The sequence below is a fragment of the Strongylocentrotus purpuratus genome, unplaced genomic scaffold (assembly GCF_000002235.5).
Source record: "Strongylocentrotus purpuratus isolate Spur 01 unplaced genomic scaffold, Spur_5.0 spur5_scaffold_17, whole genome shotgun sequence".
Taxonomy (NCBI): Eukaryota; Metazoa; Echinodermata; class Echinoidea; order Camarodonta; family Strongylocentrotidae; genus Strongylocentrotus; species Strongylocentrotus purpuratus.
Window position 1 is genome coordinate 184,490 of NW_022145602.1, and position 19,876 is coordinate 204,365.

The 19,876-nt window shown below is 36.4% G+C and overlaps 1 protein-coding gene across 1 annotated transcript; it reads right to left on the minus strand.

The window, feature by feature from the left end:
• Positions 1 to 1,031: 1,031 nt before the first annotated feature.
• On the minus strand, positions 1,032 to 18,780 carry LOC581563 (sulfotransferase 4A1). The gene is made up of 6 exons (XM_781552.5): positions 18,565 to 18,780; positions 8,582 to 8,796; positions 3,522 to 3,648; positions 2,872 to 2,966; positions 1,936 to 2,050; positions 1,032 to 1,341 (listed from the first exon to the last, which is right to left on the minus strand). Exons 1-6 carry the CDS (start codon positions 18,740 to 18,742, stop codon positions 1,226 to 1,228), a joined length of 846 nt encoding a protein of 281 aa, XP_786645.2. The 5' UTR covers positions 18,743 to 18,780; the 3' UTR covers positions 1,032 to 1,225.
• Positions 18,781 to 19,876: the final 1,096 nt, after the last annotated feature.

Consider the following 19,876-nt stretch of genomic DNA (forward strand, 5'->3'; position numbering starts at 1 on the left):
TAAATGCACAGAAGGCATATTTACATGCTTGCATCAACATGTATTGCACAAGAATAAAGAAATATATATACTTTTCCCCTTTTTTTTTATACATCACTAGGTTCAACTTTGATATAGTGATACTGGAATGGAGTATATTTGACAAATATATACAAATTTATACCACATCACAGAACAATATGATACATGATAGTGCTGCATAAACATGCACATTTAATATAAACATTCATTTTAATAACTTTTTCTCATTCTTTGTTTATATTTATCTACACGCCAAGGAAATGAATAGCTTACTTTTTGAGAAATTATCATTTACAAGTTGTAATGCCTGATTTACAGACATTTTCATGGCAAGAAACTTTTCTAAATCGTCCAAATTTAGTTTTGTGACAGTTGAGATTGCTTTATTTCACGACATGAAACTTTAATGAATCTTAAACCCATGCAAAATTTGTGGACACTTCAAGGGAGGCAAAATTTCTGGTGGTTTCACAGTACTTAGCATGAATAATCAGTAACATACAGAAAGATGAGTTAATTGATATCGAAAGTGTTGAACTGTGTTCAATAGGACCAAACTGATAGATGCTTCATTGCTTACAAGAGTGGGAGTTATGATACTGGTTCATTCTGGTTTGTACCAGTTTAGACCAGTCATTACTAGTTCAACACCATACATACAGGTCAGGATAAATAAATACAAACATTTGCATAAAACTCATTGCACAAGCTGGAAAGACACACTTTAAGACATCCAATTATGAAGCATATAATTTTCAACAAACATGCCAATCAAGCATATTCTTAGAATTTGAACATTTGTCATGGGGATACAAAGGTTAGAACCATTACTTCAAGGAGATACATATGAAATCCAATTGTGATTGCAATATATATATATGAATGATAATACAGTCAAACCTGCTTTAGTGACCACCTGTCTACAAATACCACATTTTTTGTTTCCCTTGAAAAATTGTTTCTTGTTGAAACATGTACTATTAAAAGGAACCTGTCTACAAAGACCAAGTTTTTTGTTTCCCTTGAAAATGGTTTCTCATTAAAACATGTACTAAAGGAAACTCTACAAAGACCAATTTTGACGTTTCCATTGGGCGGTCACTATAGACAGGTTTGACTGTATAACATACAGAGCTAGGAGAGGAACTTGATTGTTAATCAGGCTCCTGCACGTTGGTGGGACATTGATGATAGAGGGCGCTAGTTATATTGTGTAGTTAAACTCCAAGTCTGCGTCCTTGAGTTTGTCAGGTAAGAGTTTGTTCATCTTGTCATTCATGTGCACTGTGAAGTAGTACCTCCAGAATCCAACGCGATCCTCTGCAAACAAAAATTAAATCCAGTAGATGATTGAAATGAAAAACTGTGAAGTGGATATGATGATGTGGTTTTCATTTTTTGTATATGGGAGAGAAAGAGAGACACACACATAAAGAGAAATAGAGGGGGAGGGGTCAAAATTAAGAGGGCACGCAGAAAACAAGAGATGAGAGATTAAGGGAAAGATGCAGAGAGATGGGAAGAGAGAGAGAGAGAAGGAGGGGTGGCAATGAAAAGCATCATAGTTATATAACAGACTAGGATTCACAAATTGGACAGCAAGTCTGATTTAGTGTGAGGTCATCAGCCACCATCTGTGACCATATGCGGTTATGCCTTTATCATTTTCTGTAGTATAGTACGGTCTTTCCAATTAATTGTAGAGTGGTTTGTCCACCCAGTAAGTATTTATAGATTCAATAGCTTTTTGATAGAGTAGAAGGAAATGATAATGAAATGAAATATGAACATACCTTTTCTACTTAAAAATAGTCCCCATGGTAATTGATAGCTTTGATTACTACCTGGGATCAGCTACTTAAAAATGTTATTAAGGAAATGATGATGAATGAACGAAGATGAATGTAAACATACCTTTCCTATTGTAGAGTGGTTCGTCATCCCAGTAATTGTTGATAGCTTTGATAGCCTTCTCACCCAGAGGTTTGTCAAGGTAATTAGCTACCTGAATCACGGCAGCTGGAAAATCCTGAAAGAAAATAAAAGAAGATTACTTGCATCTCAAAGGATATTAATGATACTAATATATTCGGTTCTTGTATAGCGCATATCACATTATAACGTCTCTATCTACTTCCAAAGAGCTTTGGAAATTATTTCTCCGGCTTTAGCATGGCTGCCTTTACGGCGCTCTAGAATTTCAAGGAATTAATTCCTTCCAGGTACCCGTTTACCTCACCTGGGTCGAGTGTGGCAAAGGTAGATTAATGTCTTGTCAAAGGATATTCCTCATGATACATGTATCTCTTCCCGATTTGAAAACATTTGATTTGTACAAAGCAAATGATCCATCTCACATTTGGATAAATAAATCAGCAAATATAACATTATAAATAGTAAATTATGCTCATTTTGCTCAAAATCTTACAATCCTGTTTGAATATAAAAATATAAAGTATTGACAACAATATTAAAAGTGTGGAAATTATTGCTGCTAAATGGTTTCTTGAATACAAATGCTAGTACTTCTTCAAATCAACATGATTTGTGTTTCCATGAGAACCTCAAGCAAGAATTGTTCTGTTGTCGATATCTTACAAACCATTGTTTTCCTAAGATATACAATAAAGCCAGAAATTCCGTATTCAGGACATGATATTTTGTGATTTGTATACAAGAACATCTTCCACAGCAATACACTTTCACCAAACGTAATAATTCAGTTTTATATCAGTTGTGATGCAATTATTTGTGGCATGAATTGTTCCCAAATTTGTACAACTCACAAAGTTTGCATAAATTTAATTTGCGCAAAAGCTTTTGATTATACAGAAAAACAAAGATCCTTACCTTTTTCACATCTTCGTAGTTTAGGAATAGAACATTCTCATGATGTCTATTTTTCCAGAAGTTCAGAACATGATCAAAGTAGGAGCCATAACCCACTGAAATAGAAAAGAAAAAATAGAGAATTTGTTTTTCTTCAAAACCTGGGGCTGTATTCTGAAAAATTATGTTATCTTTTATGTTACTGAAAATATTGTAAAATTAGAATAACGAACTGCATGGAATACGCGCTTTTCGCTGCTGCTTGCAAACATGTATCTCTAATCTATTCACAGAAAGCCTTGCACAGACATTAATCTATGATGTGTCCTATTTTAAATGTACTGGAAACATTCTGGCATTGTTTCTTGACCTAAAATATCAACAACAAAAGAGAGGTCATCACATGAAAAGATGGGGGCACATTTTAGGAGTTGAGTACTGAATGTATTTCACTTGAGTTTCAAAAGGGAGAATCAAGGCAGAGGATGGCTGTACCTCCCCCCCCCCCCCTCCAAAAAAAAAAAATTAAATTAAATTTTAAATAATGAGTTAATTAATTAATGAATAAATACAAAATACATAAATAAATACATAAATACAAAAATACAAAGACAAATACAAAAAAAAAAACTCAACAAATGATTCAGGAAGTGAGTAGATTATAAACTGACACTTGTTATTGATGAATCTGTAGAAGAATTGGTTGAAGGTGCCTTTGTAGTGTACCATACGAACAGTCCTGTGAAAGTCATAGAATGAACACATGACATCCTTAGGGTTCCGGGCAATGTAGATGATCTGTGTGTGTGAAGAGAGAGATGAGGAGGAGGAGGAGAGGGGAAGGGAGAGAGGAGAGAGCGAGAGGAAAGGACAGAGAAAGAGAAAGACAGATAGATTGAGAGAGAGGGAGAAGAAAAAGGAGAGGAAAGGGAGAGAGAAAGAGAAAGAAAAAAAAAGAATGAGAGAAAGAGAGAGGAAGGGAGAGAGAGACATAAACAGAGACACAGAAAATAGAAAGACAGAGATACATAGAGAAAGAGAGAGGGCAACAGAGACAAAGAGAAAGGGAAAAGGAGAAAGAGAGAAATAGAAGGGAAGTGGGAAGAGAACATATATGAATGTCAATGCAAACAAAATTTTCATCAAAAAGCAAATGACTAATAAACTTTATCTTTACGATAGAATAAGAGCTCAATTGAATTTTACATTCATGTACATGTCCATGTTTATGCCTATTCAACATCAATGGAATTGGATTGAGTGCTTTTATCACTTTTAAAAGAGCATGCAATATCGGCCTAGACCAGATCCAATAAAATCTTATAACATACTTAAAATGTACATGTAGTAGATTTGGTATGCATATTGTGCAACAAGGCGTACATGTACATGTTGCATAATCCAACCTCAGCTCTGAGCATACATGTACATGCATTCATGTACATTATTCAAGATTCAAGATTCAAGATTCAGATATAAGTTACCTGTACATTGTAGGATGTACACTTTGTGTACAGATTAATGAAACTGATAAGTTTTCTGAACAACTTGAAAGTTGAAATGTTCCAAAGGGGTCTTGTTAAAATTAGTTATGTTTAGCTTCACACATGATCACGCGCCATCATATTTTTTATCAAAACCAGTGAATGAATTCTAAAGACTTCATGTAAATGTAACATAGAACATGTAAAAACACATGTCCAGTATCTTGTGAATATATGTTTCAAATATATTTTTCATCAATGAATGAATTATATAGAAGAATGTGCAAAAAAAGTGCATATTATAAAACATATAAACTAATTGAATCTTATGAAGATGTAGACATGTTATTTCTTGTATTGTTCTGTTTTGTGATGGTGCATGTATGTATAAGAAATATTTATATCCTGGCCTTGTATATTACCTTCTAAAACTTAATGCTTACAAAGATTAGCATTTTGTTACATGTACTAAAACATTTAGATATACATTTACATTTAAAATGCTTGTCCTCCTACAATGTCAATTTATTCTAATGTGTTATTTTCTCTTGATTAAGTAGAAGAAAAAGGCCAGCTACAAATATATGTCCCTATATGAACCTGTTAACACACTCGTTTAAAAGAACATCCAAAGTAAAACAAGGAGAATTAAATAACAAGGAGAATTAAATAACAAGGAGAATTAAATAACAAGGAGAATTAAATAACAAGGAGAATTAAATAACAAGGAGAATTAAATAACAAGGAGAATTAAATAACAAGGAGAATTAAATAACAAGGAGAATTAGATAACAAGGAGAATTAAATAACAAGGAGAATTAAATAACAAGGAGAATTAAATAACAAGGAGAATTAAATAACAAGGAGAATTAGATAACAAGGACAATTAAATAACAAGGATAATTAAATAACAAGGAGAATTAAATAACAAGGAGAATTAAATAACAAGGAGAATTAAATAACAAGGAGAATTAAATAACAAGGAGAATTAGATAACAAGGAGAATTAAATAACAAGGAGAATTAAATAACAAGGAGAATTAAATAACAAGGAGAATTAAATAATAAGTCCACATCTTTAGAAGAAGTACATTTACATGTACAGTAAAAACCTGTCTATAGTGACCGCCCAAGGGATGCACAAAAAGTGGTATTTGTAGACAGGTTCCTTTAGTACATGTTTCAAAGACAATTTTTTTTCAAGGGAACCAAAACATGTGGTCTTTGTAAGTAGGGATCAGCAGGTTTGACTCTATTACTACATGTATACTCCATTCTTCCATACATAACAGCCCAATGTACTTACTGATAAAATATGCATGTGGTATGATTGGTATAGATCTATCTGTTCTTTTTATCTACACTTTTATTTAATCAGAGTTGCCTCTTTCTTTTAACAAACTGCTATCACTGAATGCTCTACATGTCTACATCTTCATAAGATACTCTAAACAAAAAATTATGTTGAATAATTAAGATAGAGCTTAATGCATTCACTGACACATACAATGATATGAGACTAAGGAAAGTGATAGATGGGTTGGAGCTTCAGTGGTGGGTGTCCTCAAAGGTTAACAACTCCCAGAAGACTGAAAGTTATTGCTTTGCTTACAATCAGCTGGAGGAAAAAATATTTTGTATATTTGATTGGCCATTTTGCTAGCTTGACACATGGCAATTTTCTTTAAAAAAAGGAAAAATTGACAAGACATTGATCTACATTTGCCACAATCAACCGAGTTTAGGTTAATACCCAATAAACAAAACACTAAAAAGTAACCTCTTTTGGAAGTGTATTTTAAGTGATTTTAAAGTATGGTGCCTTTTGAACTAAATTTAAACGTTATCGACACGTGCTTTCATTTAAACAAAAAAGGTACTCCTGTTCACGTTTTCATCTAACCTAAAAACCACCAATTTATCACGCGACTGGAGTAACGTGATTCCACTTACCTCTGTAAATCACGTGTTTATGACCAAATAATCACTTGACCAAGCAACGAGTTTTTTATCCGTTAACCGATGGTGGTGATAAATAAGTAATTATTTGGTCTTGTAAGCACCTTAATCGATTGGTTTCACAGGTTATCCAAGGTTGATGGTAATAATCACGTTACTTACACCGGCTAATCGTCTTATTGTTTTGTCCGTGAATCTCTGTTTATATTAAATTAGTAATTCTGAGGTGTCTTACACACCTCTTTAAATGGTTTCAAAGTTACCATAACTTTCTTGGTTATGATCACGTAGCTAAAACTGATTACTAATCTCAGCTGTGAATCGTGATATTTAGGTGTGAAAAATTAGTAATTACTAGGTGTCTTAAAACACCTATTTAAATGGTAGTCAAAGTTGCCAGCAGTTCCGCGGTAATGATCTCGTGACTAAAACGGATTATTAATCTAAGCTGGGCATAAGTGACTTTTAGGTGTGAACAATTAGTAATTATTAGGTGTCTTAAAACACCTTTTTAAATGGTTTCAAAGTTACCATAACTTTATTGGTGATGATCACGTAGCTAAAACTGATTACTAATCTAAGCTGTGAATTCGTGATATTTAGGTGTGAAAAATTAGTAATTATTAGGTGTCTTAAAACACCTATGTAAATGGTAGTCAAAGTTACCAGCAGTTCCGCGGTGATGATCTCGTGACTCAAACGGATTATTAATCTAAGCTGGGTATTCCGTGATTTCCAGGTGTGAAAAATGAGTTATTCTTGGGTGTCTTGATGGTTTCACAGTTACCATTTAAGTTCCGTGGTGATAATCCCGTGTCTGTTGGCATATTTCTATTTTCACCAGTTGATAACTGACTGTTGGCATCTTTTCATTGCACCAGTTGATAACCGGTCTGTGTGCATATTTCCAGTTGCACCAGTTGATGACTGCTGGCTGACTGTTGGCATGTTTCCAGTTGAACCAGCTGACACAAATTAATTTGCATATTGAATATGGGGTGCGTGAAGATCTATGTTTTTTAAACAGTTTATCTGAATTTACAGCATATTTCTTTATTACTGATGATTTAGTTATATGCAATTCATTTCGAAAATACTACAAATATAAATTACCAGTTATTAGGACATTTCGCTACTTCGTATAAATTACATTTAATTAAACATGAATAAGGAAAACATTAACTAGAACTAAAATAATTTCAATAAAATACAAGTATATGAAAAAATTTCGACTAATTAAATTATGTAAGTCTACTTATTACCAATGCCTTTACATTGGAAATACAGACGATACCAGTATTGAAGTGCTGTTGCCGTTCAACTGTTTGGAAGTTTTACCAAATGGTTCTAATGGCTCAGCTAGACCAGTTGAATTCTAACTGGTCTGGATCAACTGGATCATTTAGCCCATTTCAATTTCCGGGGTGACCAGTTGGCATTAACTGGTTCATCAACTGGACCAGTTGCAACTAGCTTTCTCCTCTGGGATGTTTGCAACCACCCCCTCCCCCCACCCCCTCTAATCCCAAACTGCTTCCGGCGCGCCTGGACGTAATGATGGAAGATCCAAAAGACGATGTTCAGAAACGGGATGAGAACGTCATTATTTTGGTTTATTTATTGTGTAACATTTGCGTAATTATTGGGTTGAACGCGGGCTACAGTAATATATTTCCTCTTCGACGTAATATTCACGTGAATTTCACGCAGATATTTTGACTAAAACTATCACTAACGCTTCACGTGTTTCTGTGACGCGATAATTTCGTTTATGAAGATCATAATTTCATAACCAAAAAACACGGGAGTATTAGGTTTCCAAACCATGGTCTCCAAGGTAGGGATAATCACGTTATTATAATGGTGATATTACAGTGACAATTGCGTGATTTAGTGTACGTGTGTTTTAAGTGACCTAGTGCAATAAACGTATTAACACATTTACGTAAATGTCCGGTGTTTGAAGAACGTAACTCTCCTCAAGTTGATACCTTGATATTGACGTGATTTTCACGTGATTTTGTTTATTGGGTAGGTATCTGGTAGGATTATTCCTTAAAATGCACTGTGCGCCGATATAGGTAGCCGGAGCTAAAGCTAGGGTGATACTTTCCAAAGCTTTTTGGAAGCGCATAGAGACTATTAAGTCTTATACGTTTTACAAGAACAGACTGTTATTATTATGATTATATTTACACTGTATGTACATGTATAGCGCAATGAGCAAGATGCTTGGCAAATCTAAGCTCTTTATAAGAGGCCACCTTTAAAGATGACCTTTGACCTTACCTTGCATTGCTTTTCCTGGACTCCCTTTGGTAGGAGCTGGAATGGGAGGTGTGACTTGATATAACGAGGAGATTGAAGACTCTTGATGGTCTCTAGACCAGGACTTGGTCCTTCTAGGAATGGGATAGCATCTTCTACTGTCTCCAGGCTGATACTGGTCTCCTGGAGGTTGCCTCCTTGGAGCAAGAGATAGATCAGGTCTTGGACCCACACTCCTGAAAAACAGACAATTAGAAAATAATATAGAACTGTTAATATCCATCTCCATCTCTAGACCAGGACTTGGTCCTTCTAGGAATAAGATGGCACCTTCTACCGTCTCCAAGCTGATACTGGTCTCCTGGAGGTTGCCTCCTTGGAGCAAGAGATATATCAGGTCTTGAATCCAGACTCCTGAAAACAGAAAGTAAGAAAATAATATAGAATTATGAATATCCATCTCCATTTAACTTTGTCTTGCTACAAATAATTCTACAAAATACAATAATATCATGTTCTACTACATGTATCTCTGTTTCAATGTTGATCGTCTGAAGACTGTTGTATTGGAGCAGAAGATATGTTCTGGAGCCTTCAGTCCTAAAAATAGAAGAGAAGATAAGATGCCTCTTTTTCTTCTACTGAAAATCATCAAAAGGCTATGCAGCCTATGGCAAAGATGAACTAAAGGTTGCAAATGGTGTGAGGTAAACAGTTGAGGCTAATTGGGGTACGCTATTTCATTCAGGGATAAAGTGTTGGGAAGATGCAAACATATCTATCTTGCTTCTGCCTTGGTGCATCTAAAACGGTCATGTTATGGTTCTTCCCTGTTTAGGATTTGTTGAAGGAAAAAAATACTTCCAAGGCACTGGCAAATCAAACCATTGACTATCTAGGTTTTATTAGAACAATGTTTTTGCGGTTCTAGAAACGAGATGGCAGAAAATATTGTGGCTTGACCAAATTCTTCAAAATATAAAAGACAAAATAATATTTTTTATTTCTATTTTCATTGTTTTAATTATGTAATTTATTGTATTGAGGAAATCTTATCATTGCTAAAATGTACAATTAACATTATACAGCCTATATCATAAACATGTCTGTTATGAATGTGGTCAGTTCTCCTTCAAAATGACATCAGAGTCCAAATACATCTGACCTTTAAAGGTGGTGTGAAATTACAAACCAACCCTTCACATGATAGAGAGCTACATGAACGTTGCTTTTATGATATTGTTATTAGCTCAGGCCGTTCACACTTTGCACATATTGTAGCTCATAAATTGCACTTTAATAAAATAAAGAAATATGGAAATAAATAAAATTGAACCAATTGGTGGCAGTAGCTTTAACCCTTTGCCAATGATAAATGGGTGGCTCTTAAAGAATAAGAGAATTCAATAGCCAATGGGAGAAATCTTTCCTATCAGTGCATGCTAAATCCACCTTGTTCAAACATTCAAAGAAAAAATATCCAGGTCAAATAAAGGCAAGACAACTATTTCACTCATAGCTATAAATCTCCATCTCGATTTTGGTAAGATTAGATTTAGTGTGGTTTTAATCAATGTAACTTTGAACATGGATGTACAAGTATTTGGTGTCTACACTGTACATTGTATGTGTGGATGTTTCCACCTGTAACATGCATACATGTACAGTTCATGAACCCCCGAGTACTACCCTGGGGGAATAATCTAATCAGAATTAATTGGATATGCCATTCAAGTACATTATAACAGTCAATTTATGCACAGCTATAGTGCATTCTCATGAAGGCTTATTTAACATAGCATACTGTGGAACCAACTACCTACTGCTGTGCAGACGGCCTCATCTGTTGACCAGTTCAAGAAACTACTCAAGTCACATCTTTTCTACTAGAAATTACTTTATTACCAGCCTACATATACTTTGCTGATCTCTGAGAAGTGTCTAACTTTTGTTTTTAAGTGGCCCAAACATTGTCGAGCATGTGTGCAGCGCTTTGTAACTGCAAGGAAAAGGCGCTATATCAAATATCTTTTGGATTGGATTGGATTGGATACTCTAGAGTAAACATGTATATTAATAATATTTCTGTCATACTTGTAATTATTTAACAACTGAAGGGGTTACATTCAATACGGATCAGTTATTGTTACTGAACTAGGATTAGTGCGTGTACAGCTACTAAGCTACAGTATTAATCCATTTCAGCCTTTAGAGATGTTTTGGGGTATCAATCTAGTTATCATGAGTATACTCAACAAAAATGGTTGCATTTAATTACAGACCAGTTGTATGTGAATTGAGTATCTTAGGACAAGTACATAGACTGCACGGCTACCTTGTTATTGTAGTTCAGCGTCATCTTTTTGTGGAAAGAGCAAAAATGACAGATTTTTTAAAAGTCAATTTCTTTGGCAATACATCGAGTTGCATGTGGGTGGACATTTGAGATAGAGAGAGAGAGAGAGGGGGAGAGAGAGATAGCTGTTTGCGATGGTTCAGAGTTATATTTTAATCAAGAGTCCTATCTTATGGTAGGGTATTACATTCCCTTTCCTCTGGGAAATAGAGGGACATCAAGCGTAACGTCTGTCTGTGAGCCGTGTGTGGTTCCGTAAATTGATTTCAGACATTTGAACCACAGAGGGGAGAGAGAGAGAGAGAGAGAGAGCAAAAAGGAATAAAAAATCTCTTTCTCTCTTTCTCTCTCTTATTCTTTCCTTTCTTTTAGGCAGATGAATTAGGCTACTCAATATTTTTACGGTGTATTAAACATTTTTCTTGTAGTCTTTTGTCTGGAAATGAAAGTTGAAATGCATATGGTCAAAGAAAGAAATAAAGCTCAGGCTCGACGATGCAGAATTTACGAAAATCAAAACATCAATCATCTTGAAGCAGGTGAAAGAGTGACATGGAAAGGGAACCTGGATGAAGTCAGAAAGACGATGGAAGAAATAATAACAGTCGAACAAAGAATGACCTATACAACTGCTCCATCATAGAACTGCTCAGCTATTTTTAAAACAGAATAATCAATACCTTCTTGCTTTCTTAAAATAAACCTACTCCCAAAATAGTTATCGGCCATATGTTACACTCTTCCTGTTCTTGAACAAATTGAAGTCCTGCAATCCTCTACTTGTTCATTGTAGGAAAATCAATGTTTAAGTGAGAGACAATTTCCATTCAATTTGACACCATCCTAAAGTCATGATGAAGAGGGGGAAATTCATGAATATAAAGAGAACGATGTGACAAATCATTTCATGATGATTGCACAGGCTAACTGGGGAAACTGTGGTTTCTTATCTTCTCTTGTCTGCTCATCCCCTAAGGCTTTAAAAAAAAAAAAATTGCTGTACTGCCCTTTGCGAAAAATCTTAAAATCTACGGTCTGCTTTTCATTAAAGTTTTTTTTTACCGTTTTTTTAGAAGAATTTTTTTTAAAATAAAAATATATGTATTAAAGTATTCAAAACTGAAAAATATCAGCCAATACAGGGAAAAAAGCAACATTTTTTTTTTTTTAAATCAACCGACCAACCCAGGTGCTGACACCTAAAGGGCAATACAACGTCTTCTTTTTATAGGCCCAATCTATTTTTTTCTTATATCTCTTCATTCCTTGTACCTTATCTCAACATCTCTCTTTTCTTTTCTATATAACATGTACAGTGCGTATACAAAAGTATATCTTACTTTGGTAGATTCCCATTTAAAAGTTATATCCTGCATGGCCCTGGGATGTATTTTATTTTAAAGAATAAGTAATATTCTGTCTGATGATACCTTGGTCATTATTCTGCTACCACGGATGACTGCAGTAGCAGCAGCCTTTTGAAAGGGTATTGTCAAAATCCTCTTGTACCAAATTTGGGCTGAAGCAATGAATTTGGGTCAATAGCCCTTTACTCTCTAATCCTCAAATGGACTCTTCCTCTGTAGTTTTCTTATCTTAACTTTTCATGTTTGATTGTAAAGCTAACATTCCAACAAAAAAGAAGCAATATGATAAATAAAATGAGTTATAAAGGATTTTTTTTCTTCAAGAGGTGTTTCCAAAACTACTAGAAGATTTGATGACAACGGTACACTTCGTAATAAAATATTCTATATGCAGAGTCATACATGTAGGTAGATTGAATATTAATATTCAATTTAATATTCAATTAAATTCAATTCATTTCAATTCAGTTTATTGTGCATCACAAATAAAATAACAAATCATAAATACAGAATAGGCCAGGAACTCTAGGAAGCAACTTGTGCTTATACATGAGGCCCTTAACAAGGGGGCAAATCGATCCTTACAATCCTTAAAATAAAATTTAGAAATAGAGAAATTGGGTGAAACACTTAAATGGAGATAGACGAAATGACAAAGGGCAGAGAGAGAACTGAAGGAAAGGGGAAACACTTCATTCATCTGATCAATACATATATGCTGAAATACATAACCCTAAAGAGACAGGTCTGTAAATAATGCATAGGTTCATGGGTATTGAGGACAAACAAGACAGAAGCAAGATGGAGAAAGAGAGAGAGAGAGAGAGAGAGAGAGAGAGAGAGAGGGAGAGAGAGCGAGACACAGAGAGACAGAGAGAGAGAAAGAAAGAGAGAGAGAGAGAGAGAGAGAGAGAGAGAGAGGGAGAGAGAGCGAGACACAGAGAGACAGAGAGAGAGAAAGAAAGAGAGAGAGAGGGAGAGAGAGCGAGACACAGAGAGACAGAGAGAGAGAAAGAAAGAGAGAGAGAGAGAGAGAGAGAAAGAAAGAGAGAGAGAGAGAGAAAGAGAGAGAGAGAGAGAGGGGTGATAGGAGTGAAAGGGTAGGAAGGGAAAGGAAAGTGCACTGAAGACTTAAATTATAATTAGAAAAGAGAGAGAGAGGGGGGAAGACGGTGAGAGAGAGAGAGAGAGAGAGAGAGGGAGAGAGGAGAGAGAGAGAGAGGGAGAGAGGAGAGAGAGAGAGGGGTGATAGGAGTGAAAGGGTAGGAAGGGAAAGGAAAGTGCACTGAAGACTTAAATTATAATTAGAGAAGTGAGAGAGAGGGGGGAAGACGGTGAGAGAGAGAGAGAGAGAGAGAGAGAGAGGGAGAGAGGAGAGAGAGAGAGGGAGAGAGGAGAGAGAGAGGGGTGATAGGAGTGAAAGGGTAGGAAGGGAAAGGAAAGTGCACTGAAGACTTAAATTATAATTAGACTAGCAGGACCCGCGGAAATCCGCGGGATCCTAGAGGGGGGCGGGGGTGTAAATAGATATATAGAGACTGTCTAAATTAAAACCACCAAGAACTTTATTTGCCATTCAGGCCATTAAGAAATATACATGTTAAGCGTCCCCGCCCGCTTCCTTTTTGGGGGTCGCCTCCTATTTTTTTTTTTGAAATTTTTTGAAAAGTTTTTTTTTTTTTTTTTTTTTGAAAGAAAAAAAAACAGCGTCCCCGCCTGCTTCCTTTTTGGGGCCGCCTCCTATTTTTTTTTTTTATTTATTTATTTTTTTTTTTTGAAAGAAAAAAAACATGAAAAGCACTGCTAAAATGTATTTCTGATTTTAAAAAAGAAAAAAAAAAATTGTCGGCCGCCATCTTGAAAAATAGCCCGAATGTCAGGAAAAATGTACGTAGCGGCCATTTTGAAAGAAAATAAAAAGAAAAAAAAAAGGGCCTCCTCCTTCCCATTTTTCAAAAAAACAGGAAGCTAAACATGTTTTTTTTTTAATTTGGCCTTATATAAAAATTTAAAAAACGATCCAACTGTACCGGTAGTTATTCTTTAAGCCACTGGAACTGCGTAGAGTTCCGTAGTGTGGCGTACCGACTACGCAGAAATTAGGCTGCGTATTAATGGGGAAATAGTCCCTGCGTAGGTTATGCGTAGGCTGGCGAAAAAAATTAAACAGGTTGAATTGTTTTCGTTCATCTTGCGTACCCCTTTCCGTCCCTCAGCATATAGTAACGTAGGCCAGCGTAGTTGTTACGCAACACTACGCAACTCTACGTATTGACCCCACGCCAATTAGTGACCCGCAAGTGTCACAAATAAAGTATTAAAAATATGCTCATCTGACCCTATACGCCTAAAACCCCCAAGCTTTCGGGGGTTTATGGCCCCTTGAAACCCGTGGACCCCACGCCTATATTATATATACACTCAACTCGCTGCGATCTGATCTCTCCCCCCCCCCCCCCCAACTTTGAAAAACGTAACCCCCAAGCTTTCGGGGGTTTATGGCCCCTTGAAACCCGTGGACCCCACGCCTATATTATATATACACTCAACTCAGGACCCGCGGAAATATGCGGGATTCTAGAGGGGGTGCGCAGGCAAAAAATTAAGTTTTCATTTTGGGGGCTCCATTTCAAATTTTAGGGAAATTTTCGGGGGCTCTTTTTTCTGGGGCTACTTTTTCATTAATTCATAAAAGGATAGGCCTACACTTTGTTGAGATTTGTTTAGTAGGTCTAGGCTAAGGTTTCAGGCTTCCTACTTCATAATTGCCTATTTAAAAAAAAAAACATTTTTCTAGTTCAATAACTAAGTTTTCATGCATTGATTTGATGCAAGAACTGTAACATATTTAATAGACCCTAGATTGTGATTATTTCTGACCATGAATTTCGATAATCATTTTTCAAAGTAAAATTTTCACAAGAAAATCAGACAGTCGTTTAAAAACGTAGACATTAGTAATACTTTTACTAATTCGAAGCTCAGGTTTCGTAAATCTATTCACGAAACTATATTGAAATCGCGGCAATAATCATGCAAACCAACAGATAACAATTTCAAAGTGTCAAATCTCTTCGACTCGAATTCAACTCACACACTGCTGCATAACTGCAACTCAGCTCATCTCACACACACTTCACCGTGGCAATGCACTGTATTGTATTCGTGTCAGTTACGGTGATTTTGTCTGATTTTCTTTACTTTGAAGAAATGATTATCAAAATTACGTAAACATGGCGAGAACATCACAAAATAGGCTTTAATTTCATACCTCTATTTATGGAAACTTTATAATATTGCAGCAATCGTGATGGAAATTGATTGCAGTTTCGCGATGTTTAGTGGTTCATGGTCTAGATTCAGCTTCTACCAAAACAAAATCGACCGCCAAAAACTCGAGCCCTACGCTCCGTCTCGATCTCGCAACTGCGAAAATGTACATGTTTTGGCGTACTTGCGTGCGACATGGTAAGCCAGGTAAGGTATGTTTTTCGAGTTTTTTTACGACCGATTTTTGTGTATACAATTTTATACGGATAGTCATCGGTCGTGTGTCAATGTTGAATATCCATGAGGTATCTCTGTCGTCACGCATATCCTGCATTATGCATGTCGCGTCTGTTTTCGCCCTGGACGTCGACACGGAGGAGGACCTCGGGCGGAGTATAGCCAATTCCACAGAGTAGACTCTCCCGCGGACGATGGCACCGGGCACGGGTACCCCGAGGGCAGGGTTCAGGAGGAGATAGCCGCACCAACTTGGGTCGGCGATCTCATTAAAAAACAATAGAATACAAGGACTCGCGGAGACGTCGCGCCCCCCGCGGAGCCTTAGCGTATTACTTATATAGAAGAGAGAGAGAGAGGGGGTGACGGTGAGAGAGAGAGAGAGAGAGAATGAGTGAAAGAGAGCAAGAGAAGAGGAATGAATCTTAAAGAGACTTGTAAATAACAAATATAGGTTCAAGAATATTGATGACAAACAAGACAAAAGCAAGATGAAGAAAGAGAGAAAGAGAGAGAGAGAGAGAGAGCAAGAGAGGGAGTGAACAGGAGTGAACAGGTAGAAGGGGAAAGGAAAGTGCACTGAAGACTTAATTTTCTAATCAGAAAAGAGAGAGAGGGAAGGCAGAGAGAAAGAGAAAGAGAGAGAACGAGGGGGGAAAGTGTAGAAGGGGAAAGGAAAGTGCACTAATGACTTTTAGAAAAGTAAGAGGGAAGACAGTGAGAGATAGAGAGAGAGAGAGAGAGAGAGAGAGGGGGGGAGTGCAGAAGTGAAAGGGTAGGAAAGGGGAAGGAAAGTGCACTGATGACTTAATTAATTTGCTAAGTAGAAAAGAGAGAGAGAGAGATAGAGAGAGCAAGAGAAGAGGAATGAACAGGTACAGGTAGAGGGGGTAAACAAAGTGCATGGATGTTAAGTGGGAGACAGGGCTGATGGTTAGATGCATGGAATAAATTAAATGATTGATTATTATTTAGCCTGAATCGGCATGACTTCATACAACGTGTAGCTGGCTGTGCCTTGGCATCCATTACAGTCTTCAGTACATTAGTCCTCACAGCTGAGTTGCTAAAGGCAGCACATTTGACATTCATGGTACAAATAGCCTGCTCTATCATTATGGACGCCCAGCTAGCTACATGTAACTCAAGTATGGACAATTTTTTTTTTTGACGTCTGTCTGACGGAGAATGTAATGTATCAATAGATGCTTCTTCTACCCATTTGCTAACCCTCCAGCTAACTCTCCTCCCTCTCTCTCTCTCTCTCTCTCTCTCTTCCCCTCTCTCTCTCTCTATGTGTATCAATTTATCTTCATATTTATATGTATTTATCAATTGATTTGTCTTTAGCCATCTGTCTATTTACCCCCCCCCCCCCCATCATACATCTCTTCCTGCCACTGGAGCTCAAGTCTACAGTACACGTACCCTCCCTTTATTCATTTCACTAAAGCTGGATCTTAATTTGTCTGCATGTACGCTGTACCCCCCCCCCCATGTCTTCCTTTTTTACTTCTTTTTGCCTAAAATTGTGTGAATGCCTGACTCTTTCCTACTCTGTGTCTTTATTTGTGGAAGTGACTAATTATTCCATCTTTATGAGCTTGTCTTGAATTAAAATTCCCCATTGCATTCTGCCCTTGTCTTCAGCTATAGCTTACCACCTATTTCTAATACATGTAGGTCTCCCTGTCTCTCTCTCTCTCTCTCTCTCTCTGTCTTTGTACCTCATTTGCCTCAGACTGTTTCTTATTACTCCCCTCTTTATAATTCTCACTTAAAAATCTGTACCTCGCCATTTTTATCATCTTTTTTCATTTCTCTATATACATGTACATGTACAGGTGTATAGCCTAACACATGAAACTATGCATTCCTTAATTCATTTTCGTCTTAATACTATTTCAATTTAACCAGAGATTCGCAAGCATACAGTGCATTTTATCTATTTTCTCAGAATTATGTGTCTCATTTATATGATTAAATATAGTTAATAAACATATTCACAGTGCATAATGCACACAAGCTGTAACTTTAAGGACGGTTTACCTACATGTATCATTGTGTGGATCATTTACTACAATTAATATCAAGAGAAGTGTATCATATGGATCCAAAATACAAGATATGTTGTACATTGATTATACACCTTCATTTGTCATTTTAAAGCTGCAAACAGTTCTACACAGGTAATGACATAGGTCTTCTATAATTTATACAGCCATCTTACCTTTCATATCATTGTAGGCTTACTGTATGATTCAATCATAACTCACACGTTATTGCATTTGCATCAAATATTTATCTACATTTGTTTTGTATCTTGACCAACACAGTATTCTCAACTGTGAGAATTACTCTGCGAGTCTAAATAGTTTAAATGTTCACTCAACAATTTAATGAACGTTACAAATGCTGGACAAAAATATCATTTTCATTCCTTTGTCTCTTGGAGTGACTTGCCCCCCCCCCCCCAAAAAAAAGCCTCAGATCTAAAAAGGTAGATGATACTTGGATGATCTGACTTTAGATTCGACCTTACATGTAAAACATTTTAGATCAGTTTCTACATAGCCATCTTGTAAATGTAGCAGTATCAGATTGAATCAATACGAGTGCAACACACGGCGCTATCTAAATTAGATGTAAAACAATTGCCAATGCGAAGTGTATGCATTGACGTCCACACATATGCATGCATGCACGATCATTGAATTCACACACACCACACAAGCACAGCTCAGCGAGGGTTTTCGCCTTCTAATGGAGCTTACCGGCACGGGGATACGACAAAATCCAGACATCGTCCGACCTGCAGGGAAATTCTAAAATATCCTGTATCTTCCCTCTGCAAAATGGCGGCAAACGAACCCCGTCGACGACATAGTAGTGCATAAAATCATCCTCCAACTCCAATTTGTTTGGAGATTCTGGGGACGATGCTTGCGCCATGTTTACATCACGGTGGAGAAATTGGTGATGAGTAGACGCATTAGCAGACGTTTCTGCAGCACCTATACTTGTGATAATCAACTAGTCGTGTTGTAATTCATATGATTCGGGTTGATTCGAAATTATCATAAGCCTGGTGTGAAGTCTACAGATGGAGACTGGAGACAGCTGGGTATCTCTTGTCTAGATAGCTTGACGAGACTTGGGACTCTACTATCGTGCCTCGATAACATTGATATACTACCCATCAAATATTGAAAAAAAGGTGTCCATTTTTGCTATGACGACATTTTTCCACCCCACCCTCCTCGTCTATTTTATTCCCAATCTCCCTTATTATCCATTCTCCCTACTATCCATAGGCTAAGTTATAACTTAAGTTATATTCTCTAGCTCTCTTCTAAAGTCTGTACCCCATATTTTCTCCCTCACTCTGTCTCTCCTGTCATTCCCTCGCCTCATCTCCTCTTCGTCTCTTCCAGCTGTGTATCCATCTCTTATTTGTTCCTGCCTTCTCCTTCCTCATCTACCGGACCCCACCCCTCCCCTCTCTCTCTCTCTCTCTCTCTCTCTCAGTCTTGTTTAGGTATACATATCATTTTAAGCAATTAAAACATTCCCAGCTATGAATTGGACATGTTTGCATTGATTTTCTAACAGACCTATCTCACATTCTTGCATCAGTTACATAATTTTGCCTGCTTAAAAAAATTATATCTTCATACCCTCATTCTGTGAATATTCAGTAGAAGAGACACAATAATACAAAAGGCAAAATCTGATTATTTTTTCTTTCTTTCTTTCCAAGAATTTCTTACGATTTTATTTCACTCATGGCAGAGCTAGAAGAAAACTGATGTTTGTACATCTGTTATTGTGATTGATCTTTGTATATACATTGCATTCAGTTTTTGTAACATGTGAAAGAAATTAAAACACTTATCTGTATATAAATTACCATTCTTTTAGGTAATAACTATAGAATATCTCTATATTCTTGTACATGTACTATATTATAGGCAAGTAAGAGATTATAATAGTAAAATACTGCAATTAGAAGAACAGGCAAACATTATATAATTAGTGTCATAACATTTTACCTTTCACTAGCACATGAATATATTAAATGTTAAT

Excerpts from the sequence above, each read along its gene's own strand:
- LOC581563 (XM_781552.5), bottom strand. The coding sequence starts at position 18,742 with ATGGCGCAAGCATCGTCCCCAGAATCTCCAAACAAATTGGAGTTGGAG. Across the intron at positions 2,967-3,521 it reads CAGATTCATCAATAACAAGT|TGGGTTATGGCTCCTACTTT; the intron begins GTCAGTTTATAA and ends TTTCTATTTCAG. Across the intron at positions 2,051-2,871 it reads ACTACGAAGATGTGAAAAAG|GATTTTCCAGCTGCCGTGAT; the intron begins GTAAGGATCTTT and ends ATTTTCTTTCAG.